Raw genomic sequence first — 12,161 nt, 5'->3', positions numbered from 1 at the left:
ATGGTTATATATGAAAATATTAGAGCTATGTACATATCACGGAAGGCAAGACACATACATTAATTTTGCACTCTGTCACTTATGAGGATGTAAAGGAAATTTGAAAACCAGCTCTAAAACAAAGAAGACCTAAATTCAAATTGAAAAACTAGCAAGCTCTCCAGAGCAGGACAGTTGACACTGTTGAGAACCGTTATGTCCTGAAGATAATATTCTGGATGAACCCTGAATCAGAAATCTAGACTTAGATTTGCAGATATAACAGACTGTAGCTCAGCGGCCCAGGAGGGATTGGACTGATTATTCTGGCCCCACCACTTTCAAAAATTATCCTTACCTATTCTTTTTCTTCTAAAAGTCCCTTCCTGGGTGAGAAAGATAGATAGTACAGTGGCTGCGGTGTCTGCCTTGCACGTGGCTGACCCCATTTCGATCCCCAGCATCCCATATGATCCACTGAGCACTACCAGGAGTGACCTCTGAGTGCAGGGTCAGAAATAACTCCTGAGCACTGCTGGTGTGGCCGCCCTCCAAATAAAAATAAATAAATAAAATCCCCTTCCTGTGACCACACAGACAAGACAGCTGCTTTGAGAATCCCCCAACCAACCAGCCAGCTTACTGCCAATAAAGAGCTTTCTCCAACCTGTCATCTGGTTTCTTGGCTTATCTACCCTTTGAAAAAATAATACCGCAGTAGGAACAAGCATGCCCAGGACCCAGATTCCCCCCTCCCCCCCACAAGATGCCAGTGATTAAAGCAAAGTCTCACACATGAGAGGCCTCTGCACTGCCTCGGAGCCACCTCTCTACCCTCAGTGCTCATTTCCCAGAAAGAGGAATCTGGGCTCCTGAAAGAAATGTATGATCCCAGGACTAGAGAATTCCATGTGGTCCCCCGACCAGCACCAGGGGTGGTTCCTGAGTGTAGAGCCAGGAATAAATCCTGAGCATCACCAGATGTGCCAGATGTGCCTCCCCCCAAAAAATAAAAACACAACTAAATGAATGCAGTGACCTAGATGAGAGATTGGAATAGAAAAAGGACATTAAGGAAAAACAAAGGAAATCTAAGTACCGGACACATTAGTAATAATGTGTACCTGAGCCATTAGTAATAATTTGTAATAATTTGCCCATACCAGCTCATTCACAATAACAAATGTCTTCTATTCGTGCAAGATTGCACTAAGAGGAATCTGGGTGCAGGTTATAAGGAAATCCTGGATTACTTTTTCAATTTTTCAATAAATATAAAACTTAGTGAACAGAGAAAATCTACATCAAAACTATTGCAATCATTGCCCCAAGTGATAATAATTAAAATTTTGAAAATGAGTTTGCTAAGGAAATAGGTGGGAATAAATTTTTTTAATCTGCCTTTTAAGAATATTGCTATTGAAGATCCTTACTCTTCTTCTTTTAAAATGTGTGAGATGGGGCTGGAGCGATAGCACAGCGGGTAGGGCGTTTGCTCTGCACATAGTTGACCCGCGTTTGATCCCCAGCATCCCATATGGTCCCCTGAGCACCACCGGGAGTAATTCCTGAGTGCAGGGCCATGAGTAGCACCTGAGCATTGCCTGGTGTGACCCCCCCCCAAAAAAAAAGGTGTGAGATTGTGTAGGATAACATTGGGTTTGTCCTTTAGCCTTGCACCCATCACAGTGCTCCTGAGCCACTCCCATTCCTTTGTTTATCTGTAAACTCTTCTCTGTGCCCTCCTCTCCAACCAGTTAATCACCTTTTTCCCTAATCAGATTCTGTTAACTTGTAAGATCAGATCCTTCTAGGACACTGAACTTGTACTTATGTCTTTTGCATAGTTTACCTTAAAGCAATGTCCTTTCTGTAAGGACACATACAGAAGAGAGTTAATATTATGCTTTTGTAACTTGGGAGTTGATTGACTCCAAATAATACTCCTGGGCATCTGCTTTCTCGACTCAGTTGCCCTTAGTTCCTACCACCCCAAAAGCAGGGTCCCGACAAGGGACTGAATGGACCCAGGGCAAGTTGTGAGCTACCCTGGCATCGAAATGGGGTTGGCCAAAGCTCCACATTACTCAACTATAAGTTGAGGGCATGCATGGTCATGGACAAATGCTGTCATAATCCAAAAGTAATGATAAGATTAGGACCCTGATTGGGTTAGGAAGACTAGCCTGGCCTGAGGACTGTGGTCTGGAATATCTAGTGAGATGTCCTCAGGAAGAACCAAACTTTAAGTTGATATATCTCTTACTGTGCTCATACAGAATGACATTACTGTGCTCATACAGAAATATTAGAAGTAGATTTACTACAATGATTTAAGTGGATTACTAGCTGGGAAAAGGCAACAGATCATAGAGAGAAATATATATATATATGTGTATATATATATATATATATGTGTGTGTGTGTGTGTGTGTGTGTCCGGCAAGTTACCAAGAGTAACCTGCCTGCATGGACAGAGCCTGGCAAGCTACCCGTGTCGTATTTGATATGCCAAAACCAGTAACTATAACGGGTCTCATTCCCCATCCCTGAAAGAGCTTCCAATCGTTGGGAAAGATGAGTAAGGAGAGGCTAATAAAATCTCAGGGATGAATAGATGTTACTGGCGTCCGCTCAAGTAAATTGATGAAAAACAGGATGACAATGATACAGTGATACTAGCTGGGAAAAGAAGAAAGCAACACACCCTAGATGGGATCGCCTAGTAATCTGGAGTAATCTCTTTAGATGAGATTTTGTCCTTGAGTTAATCTCCTGAAAGAGTGGTTTTACCCCTCTTTGTTGATTTGTTAAAGTTCAACCCACCTTTGTATCACCACTCTGTGATTGCTCTATAAACTAAGACGTAAGATCAGAGGGGCTCCAGAGACAGAGGCAGAAGGGGAATCAGAGGAGAATGGAGAGGAGATCGGAATAAACTGCAATTGATACCGACCAGCCTGGCCATTGCCAACAGCCATCCCGATCTAGTTCATACACAGTGGCTCAGGAGCACCGAACACAGGTGGGCAAGAGAGAGCTGCCCAGAGAGACCGAGAACACATCACACCCATCTGTGTATGTGCACATTTTTTATAAGATTGTTTTAATATATTGAAATAATATGTAATTTAATAAGTAATCTCAGCATAATGCTGAGATTCATTTAACAAATATATCTCATTTAACAAATATATCTCACTTCACTTAAGTGAAGTGATTTTAAGTGAAGTAATCTCAGCATAATGCTGAGATTCATTTAACAAATATATCTCAAGTACTTGCCTGATCCCATATGTTGGGGTTCATTCAACAAATATTTAATGTATTCGATATTTACTGTATTAACATATTTACTTATGATTGAAACCTTGCCACAAGATCATCTAAGCTCTAAGTGCCAGTGTACAATGAATAAGACATGAAGTGATGAGGAGCAAATCAGACACAATTTTTATTTAACGCTGAATCATATTTTTAAAATAGGGCTGGGGAGATGGCTCAACAAACTGGAGCACACGCTTCACATGTAGGAAGCTGGGGTTCAATCCTGAGCACCACACGATTCCGTGAATACCGCCAGGAGCAACCCCCAAACACTGGGCTGAAAGTAGCCACAGAGCACTACCAAGTGTCGCCCTCAAACAAAACAAAACAACTCACACCAGTAAACAGGATTTCATTTCATTTCATTTCATCATCCTGTTAATCGTCGATTGCCTCGAGCAGGCCCCAGTAACGCCTCTTTCATCCTAGCCCTGAGATTATATTCACGGCTCTTTAGGAGAATGAGACCCATCATTGTTACTGGTATTTGGCATATTTGGTAGGCCACGGGGAGTTTGCCAGACTCTGCCCTGTGGGCAGGCTACATTCGAAAGCCTGCAAGTTTGTCCAAAGTAGGAATGAGATAATAAGATGTCATAAAGAAAAGTTTTGATAAGATGTCTCTGCCCCCGCGCCTCGGTGTTCCTTCCCGGAGTCCCTTGGAGGGGAGCGGGTTGAGCTTTCCTCCCCGCCCCGGCCAGGGCTATGGCAGCCGGAGACCTCCAGGACCAGCCACCACCATGCTGAGACCACTCTCCGCACACCTGAAGGTACTGGCAGAGGGACAAAGCCACGCGGGTTCCGGGGCCGAGACCTCCAAGCCTACTCGAATTGGAGTCGAGCATCTTCCACCCAGATCCTCCAAATTCCAGTAGGCGGGGGTCACACCCACCACCTGGCCCCCTGGCGCCGTGTAATCCCATCAGCGGCCAAGACTCAGAGACTATAAAATCCAGATCCCAGTAAACAGGATAAGAAGGTAGAAATGAGGGGCTGAAGCGATAGCAGAACGGATAGGGCATTTGCCTTGCACGCAGCTGACCTGGGTTTGATCCCCGGCATCCCATATGGTCCCCCAAGCACCGCCAGGAGTAACTCCTGAGTGCAGAGCCAGGACTAACCCCTGAGCATTGCTGGGTGTGACCCAAAAAGCAAAAAAAAAAAAAAAAAAAAAAGCAAAAAAACAAAAAGGTAGAAATGATGGCAAGATTCTGTTTTCCTAGAGCAACCAGAAAGATTCCTATAAGAAGACAGATAGGTCTAAAAGAACAAGGGAGGCTGAAGCCAGGGAAATGTACAGAGGTTAAGGCACTTGCTTTGCACTTGGCCAACCTGGGTCTGATCCCCAGCTCTGCAAATGGCTCCCTGAGTATCCCAGGAGTAATCCCTGAGCACAGAGTTGGAGTAAGCCCTGGGAACCACTGGGTTAGGTCCCCAACTACCCCCCCCCCAAAACAAATGAAGGGAGCTATCCAAGGATGCAGCTAACTACCCAAGGATGTGAGCAAAGAGCCAGGTCAGAGACCCAAATGGGCCAAGATCAGGCAAGTACTGAAAAACTCCACTAAGAAAATAAATTTGACCTCTGTGTGAAGGGAAGACAGTCTGATGCACCAGAGAGTTTTAACCAGCCGAGTGACCTGATCCAGTCTACATACTAAAGGTGATGCTGGCAGCTAGCTGTATGGAACATGGGCTGTACCAGGCGAAGTGCACAAACCAGCAGCAGAAATCAACTATTGCCCAACCAGGGTGTCAGGAGCATAGGAGCAACCACAGAAGCAGTGGAAATGGGGGGGGGGGGCAAGTGGGAAGTTACTCTGAGAACCAATAGGTTCAATTTGATTGGGTAGAGGGTTTAAGAAGGGTTCATGGACTCATAGAATCAAGGCCTTTCGTAACATAATGTCTCAAGATGGTTCCCAGATCTAGAGGCCTGGAATATACTTTGGGACTACCAACTAATTATAGGATAGCCCCAGAGCTGGCATTTTTCTATATAACAGCATTTCTCTTGAAGGGGTTCTCCTTTATTCAGACTTGAAGGGCTAGAGAAGGCCTCTTCTCAGAACTTGAGAAGGGAAGTGCAAAAACTGGTAAATTTTGTGGGGGAAGGGAAGAGTTGGGGGCACATCTGGCAGTTCTCAGGTATTACTTCTGGCCCTGTGCTCTGAGGTCTGAGGAACCATATGTGTTGTCAGAGATCAAGGCTGGTTTGGCCATGCCCTACCTGCCACACTACTGCTCAGGCCCTGAAAATGGTGTCTCTGGGGAAACAGTATAAGCACTTCTTCTGATTGAGGCTGGTGGCAAGGCTAGCATTTTTCTGTATCATTTCACCCTGCCCCCCCATATTCAAAGACACCATTGCATAAAGAGCATCTGGTCCAGCACACACACACACACACACAAACACATTCGCTGGGCTGAAGCAGTAATTCAATGGTCTGAGCATTTCTGTTGCATGCAGGAGGCCCTGGTTTAATCTCTGACACCGCATGATATCCTGAGCACCACCAGGAGGGACCCCCAAGCATGAGTTGGGAATAGCCCTTGAAGACTATGAAGTGTGGCCCCTAAACCAAATATATGTATATACATATACACACACATTTGCTAAAAATGGAATAAATGACAGAAGAGTACCATTGTGCTTAGAAATGGCCTCAGCCTCCCCGAGAAGTCTATTTTAAGAGGGGAAAAAAGCAGGCCAACACAGAAGGGGGAGTCCAGCTCAGAAGACGGCTGAGCTGAGGATTCAGGAAGTGTTCTAAGCGAGGGCCAGGACATGAGAAACAGTGGTTTCGCAAGACAGCAGAAGGGCAGTAACAGTCATTATGGCCATTCTGCAGCGAAGCTCATGATCTCATCACCAAGACCATTAAATGCCAGAGCTGGAAGAGCATCTAGAAATCTTTTGGATCAATTCACTTCTTATACATATGAGGAAATTAAGGTGAAATTAATGAAACAAATGGCATGGAATTAGGGCCCAATTCTCTAGACTCCAGATGCCAGAGCTGGTATTCTATCACACAGATTGGGAATTATATTAAACTTCCTTTTTCATATGGTGGCTCAAAGAGAAGCCTTCAGAAGCAAGTTGGGTGAGGGTCTCAGTCTAACGAAAGCCTATTCCCAAGCAAAGTTCCCCTCTTAGATTTCTGCTCCATGACAAAGAAAGCGCCTCTCTGGCAAAGCCTTTCTTCTCAAGGGGTGAAAATGATGCAACTCCTCCTAGTTCTCTTTTTAATTTTTTTATCTTTATTTTTTGTTTTGGGGCCACACCCAGCATTGCGCAGAGCTTACTCCTCACTCTGCACTCAGGGATCATTCCTGGAGGATTTACAGGACCATATGAGGGTGGTGGGGAATCAAACCCAGGCAAGCGCCCTGCCCACTGTGTTATAGACGCCACATTTGCTAAAGATGGAGTAAAAGACAGTCATCCCACTGTGCTTAGAAATAGCCTCAGCCTCACTTGGAGGTTCCTGCTTCCCTTTTTGACGAGGCTGTCAGGGAGTTTAGAGCTAAATTAACACTTATTCCTCATAACAGTAATGTCGCTGGGGACAAGCAACACTCATCTCCCCCCTCCTCTGCAGAACTTTCCATTTTTTCAAAGAAGTATTTCAATGACCTTATTGTATATGGGTCTCTTTTGAAAAGACTCTCAAAAAAAATTTTTTTTTTTTTGGAAATCAGCCAGGTAGAAAGAAAGCACGTTTCTTGGGGCTTGCAGGCACCCAGACTGCTTCTTGGAGTGTGGCACCCCCTTCGGAGATCACCCTTCCCCTGGAAGCTCAGGCCTCACCTCCCGCCTTTCCCCGTCGGTCCCAGCAAGGCCACCGCAGAACAGGCTGCATACAAATAAGTAGTTAGAAAATTGTAGGGTCTGCCTGCTCACGAGGCAAGTCCCTGGAAACTTCTCTAAAATGAAAACAAGATGTGGAAGGAGTGCGCGGCGTTTCCTGCGCTGACGTGGCCAACCTTGACAGAGCCCCCTGGGGTGGGGGAGACGCAGATGGTCAGCAGGTGGTGGGCAGCACCCCATCCAACTCCCTACTTTCTGCTGACTCCAGCCATGCATCTGATTCTCCCCCGGACTGAGAAATGAGATCATGGAGTCTTCCTCTCTTTTGGAGTAGAGCCACATAAAGAGATTACAGCGGTTTTTTCTTTTCTTTTCTTTTTGGCGGGGGGAGTGCTATTTATTTTTTTGAAAATATAAGGCTTTCTTTTCCCTCCCTGAAAAGAAATTCCTCCTAAACCACAAAAATTCAGCCCAAGAGAGATTAGGAAAGCAATAAAGGAGCCCACGGACTGGGCTTTTCTTCCCTTCTCTTACCGCCCTGAAAGCATCTGTCCAGGTAGGAAAATACTTAAACATCCCCCTGCAAACATCCGTGTCTTCAGAGGACACTCATATTTATGCATTTGAGTCTGATCCTTCCAGTCACCTTTATTTTCCACACCTTTCTGAGTTTTAAAATGTTGTTCTTTATTGCTATGATACTGGCCATGATTTCCGTGATCATCTACAAGATATGTTCAAAAGAAAAATGACTTGAAGAGGCACTGCTGCTGCTCACAGAACAGTCCTTCCCCCAAATATCCATTTGGATTCCGTTCATGATTTCTTCCCAGTCAGAGCCAATTTGTTCCGAGGGAGACAAGAAGATGCTGTCCCAGCGCTTCCCACACCTTGAAGAATGAGATAGTTCCAAAAGCCTGTGATGGATTTTTTTTTTAGGGGGGAAAAATTGCAAAACTGCAGAACACAGGCAAGACTGGAACAACATCAACATAAAAATCCATGCTGCCTGGACCTTTATCTGTCTCATGTATACATACCTGGGGACAGACTGTGAAATTTTGTGCAGTACTGGACTCACCTGGAAAACCAGGATGAAACTTGGTTTATGTCACACACGCCAGGAAATAGACATTTCTTTTATTTTTTTTGCTTTTTGGGTCACACCTGGTGATGCTCAGGGATCGCTCCTGGAGGTGCTCAGGGGACCATATGGGACGCTGGAATCAAACCCGGGTCAGCCGCGTGCAAGGCAAATGCCCTACCCACTGTGCTATCACTCCAGCCACAGGAAACAGACATTTCTAATGGGATACCAGGTTCAAATCCCACTTCCCAGAGACCCACGATCAAAGGGTTATGGTGCAGATAACACCTTAACCCAAGTAAAGGAAGGGTTAACAACTGCCCTGCTGGCAGCACCCTGCCTGCCATAAGGTTGCTACAGCACAGGGTGCCACTTACTCTTTAAGTTGCCGCATCAATTTACAAAAAGCATCAATTTACAAGCTGGTAAACATGTAGTTGAAACATAATATAACCCATTATAAGACTTACGGAGAGAAAATCCAAGTAAGACCATAAGAAAGGTATTCTGCCCAAGGACAATAAAGACAAGAGCTAGGATTGCTCCATGGTTGGTAGCCCACCTCGTGTGCTGGGGGAGAAGGCAGTTGGGAAAGAGAAAGAACCACTAAGTCAATGATGGTTGGAGGGATTGCTTGGGAGGAAGAGATGTGCTGAAAGTAGACCAAGGACCAAACATGATGGCCTCTCAGTATGTTTATTGCAAACCATAATGGCCCAAAGTAGAGAAAGAGTGAAAAAGGAAAGTGCCTGCATAAAGGCAGGGGTGGGGTGGGTTGGTGGGGGGGGGGAGAAACTGGGGACACTGGTGGTGGGAAATGAACACTGGAGGAGGGATGGGTGGAAACTCAATCATGAAAGCTTTGTAATTCTATCTCACGGTGATTCAATTAAAAAAAAGAAAGAAAGAAAAGAGAAAGGTATTGTTTTGTTGGGCCAGACTCAGTGGTGCTCAGGGACTATCCCAGGCTCTGTGCTCAGGAGTCACCCCTGGTGGTGCTGGGAGGCAGAGGGGACGTAAGTGGAACTGAGGATCAAATCAGGAGCAGAGGCTGTAGCAGATGCAAGGCCAACGCCTGAACTTCTCTCTGACCCTGAAAATTATTCTTTATAGAGTGTATACATCCTGCAAGGTGGACATGTCTGAATATTTAAAGCCATGTTAGAGATCACTGGTCGCATCTGAATGCTAATTTCGAGGCAGATAGAGCAACCACAGAGAGGACAGCTATTTGCTCAGGCTGTGATTCCTCCGTTAGACACAGTAAAAGCGCCCCAAACATATTTAATCATTGTGGTCAAAATGAATCCTTCAGTTTATTTTAAGTTAAGGAAGGAGCCCACTGACGGCAAACGTTGCAAAAGGCTGTTAGAAACAACCAACCGCTAGGAAAGGCAGAGGAAACTGACGGGTACCAGACGGGGAGGGGTTAACACGCTCTCCATAACAAAGGAAAAGAAGGAAAATCCTTAACCTGCGGGCTTTCGCGCCAGCCTAAGGCCAAAAGCTAGAAGGTAAAGCGTTAAATTTTGCGTAGCCAGAGGAAATCTCAAACACAATCCGGAGGGTTCAGATGTTTTCCTGCTGGGTCTCTTCTACCGCTCCGGAGTTTGAAACAGTGTAAGGACTTCAGAACCACCGCTGGCGCCCGGCCGCGTCTTTACGGTACCTCACTACACTGGTCGAAGGGGAGAAAAACCTTTTTAAGCAATTTACGTTCTGAGTTACCTTCCCGGTCCCTATCGCAGAGAGAAGGGAGTTTGCGTGCGGGGCAGTCAGTCCTTGATAAACATCCAACTTTTCCCCCAACTTAATCAGATCGAGGTTTTATGGTAAAAATTCTCCTGTGAAACATGAGAATTTGATAAAGCATTCCTGCACAGTGATGGCTTTTGAAAAAACCGAACAAAGGGCGTACGTTTGCAAGAAAGCAAAAATATGCCTGGAGGTTTTTTTTTCTTCCTTTAAGCAATATATAAACCACTTTCTTGGACACGTTTTTAAAAAACGTAGGCGATTGGCTATGAGTTGTGCCACGGAGTTGACTTCTCACTCCTGACGGGCAAGACACAGGAGTGGGCTGCCGCGGGTGGAGCTGGAGTCGTGCCCCCAGCCTCGCCCCCCGCCCCCGACCCCCGCGCCCGCCCGGGCGGCGGGAGCGAGACGCGCGTCCCCTGCGCGGACCCCCGGGCCGCCACGACTCACCTCGCCAACTTCTCCAGGACGGCGGCGCCCCCGCGACCCGCCCGGGGGTGCGGCCGCGGCCGCCCGCGCCGGCGAGTGCCGGGCCCGGCCCCGGGGAGCGCGGCGGGGCCGGCGCGGCGCGGCGGGGCGGGCGCGGGGCGTGCGGGGGCCGCGGGCGCCGGGACGCGGCGGGCGCGCAGGGGCAGCAGCGCGAGCAGCAGCGCGGCCAGCGCCAGCAGGAGCAGCAAAGCGACCGCCTTGCTGCGGAGCTTCATGGTGCGGCGCGGCGGCCCCCGAGCGAAGCGGCTCCCAGGCGCATCGCGGCGGGCCGCGCGCAACAGATGCGGGTCGTCCCCTTCGCCCGCCCGCCGGGACTGGGTCGAGGTGGCCGGCGGGCGGGCAGCGGCGGCGGCGGCGGAGGAGGAGGAGGAGGAGGAAGAGTAGGTAGGGGTGGGGGAGAGGGGAGGAGGAGGGGAGGGAGTGGAGGCGCGGGCTGGGCCAGGGGAGAAACCGCCAGCTCCTACCGTACTGTGTGGAGTAGCCGCCCGCGCGCATCCCGCCAGCCGCTAGGCGCTCTGACTTCGGGCTGCCCAACTTCAAAACCGCTCACTCTACCCATTTATCCATTCACCCACCCGTCCGTTTGTTCATTCATTCGCCCATTCGTCCATTCATTCATTATCCACCCACCCATCCATCTACACCCCTCTCCTCTCCCATTCACAGTCCATCCACACATCCATCCACGCACTCACCCACTCATCCGCCCACCCACCCATGTAGCCAGTAATCCATTCATCCTCCCCTCTCTCCCTTTCCCACTCGTTCACCCATCCATCCACACACCCATTCATTCATCCATCCATCCATTCACCCATCCGTCCCTGCAGCCAGTAACCCTCCCATCCACCTCTCTCCTCCCACTCACCCTTCATACACCCATTCGTCCATCTACCCATCTATCTCTTGCTTACAGCCTCACTCATCCACTTACGCCCCCATTTTATCCATTCTTCACCTGCTTTCCTCTTCATTCCTGCATTTCCCCATCACTTACTTACCTTCTTCCCGTTGATTTTATCGTTATGACTAGGATGTGTGTGTCACATACATGCTAGGTGGGGTCGCTCTCCTTTAGTTGTGGTGCTCGCACATACTTGGCTATGATTTGTGGAAGTCATTTGTGAGCGGTACATGCAGTGCGTGGCACTGTATGAAACTCTCAGCCATATACTTGAAAGACTGGCACTTTACCCATGAAACCTTCTCTTCACCCCCGTCATTAGTTTTTTTTTTCTTTTTGGGTCACACCCAGCGATGCTCAGGGGTTTTTCTTGGCTCTGCACTCAGGAATTACTCCTGGTGGTGCTCCGGGGACCATATGGGATGCTGGGTTGCCTCCTGCAAGGCATTTAAGTACCCAACCTGCTGTGCTATCGCTCCAGCCACCCCCCATCATTAGTTTTTTGTTTGCTTGTTTGTTTGGGTTTGGGGTTACCACACCTGGCAGTGATCAAGATTTACTCCTGGCTCTGTGTTCAGAGATTACTCCTGCAGGCTGTGGAAACAATATAGGGTGCTATGGATCAAACCTGGATTGACTGTGTGCAAGACAAGTGCCCTTCCATGGGGGTACGGTGCTGCCAGCAGGTCAATCTGTACCTGTGAGGCAAGTGCATCAGCAGCCTGGTGGCACCTTCAGACTTCTAGATACCCCAAAATTGCTGCTGTGCCTTTGGCCAGACCCCAAAAACTTGGGGCAAAGTTTAC

General features: G+C 47.8%; 1 protein-coding gene across 1 annotated transcript in view; it reads right to left on the bottom strand.

Moving 5' to 3' along the window:
• GXYLT2 (glucoside xylosyltransferase 2) overlaps positions 1 to 10,666 on the bottom strand; it is an 81,856-nt gene extending 71,190 nt beyond the window's left edge. The window contains exon 1 of the mRNA XM_056136957.1: positions 10,413 to 10,666. Within this exon, the coding sequence (XP_055992932.1) occupies positions 10,413 to 10,666 (254 nt within the window). The remainder of the gene's footprint in view (positions 1 to 10,412) is intronic.
• Between the last annotated feature and the right edge of the window lie 1,495 nt (positions 10,667 to 12,161).

Source organism: Sorex fumeus, unplaced genomic scaffold (assembly GCF_029834395.1).
Source record: "Sorex fumeus unplaced genomic scaffold, SorFum_2.1 ptg000122l, whole genome shotgun sequence".
Lineage (NCBI taxonomy): Eukaryota > Metazoa > Chordata > Mammalia > Eulipotyphla > Soricidae > Sorex > Sorex fumeus.
Note: the sequence above shows the minus strand (reverse complement) of the source record. Positions and strands in the feature narration are given on the sequence as shown.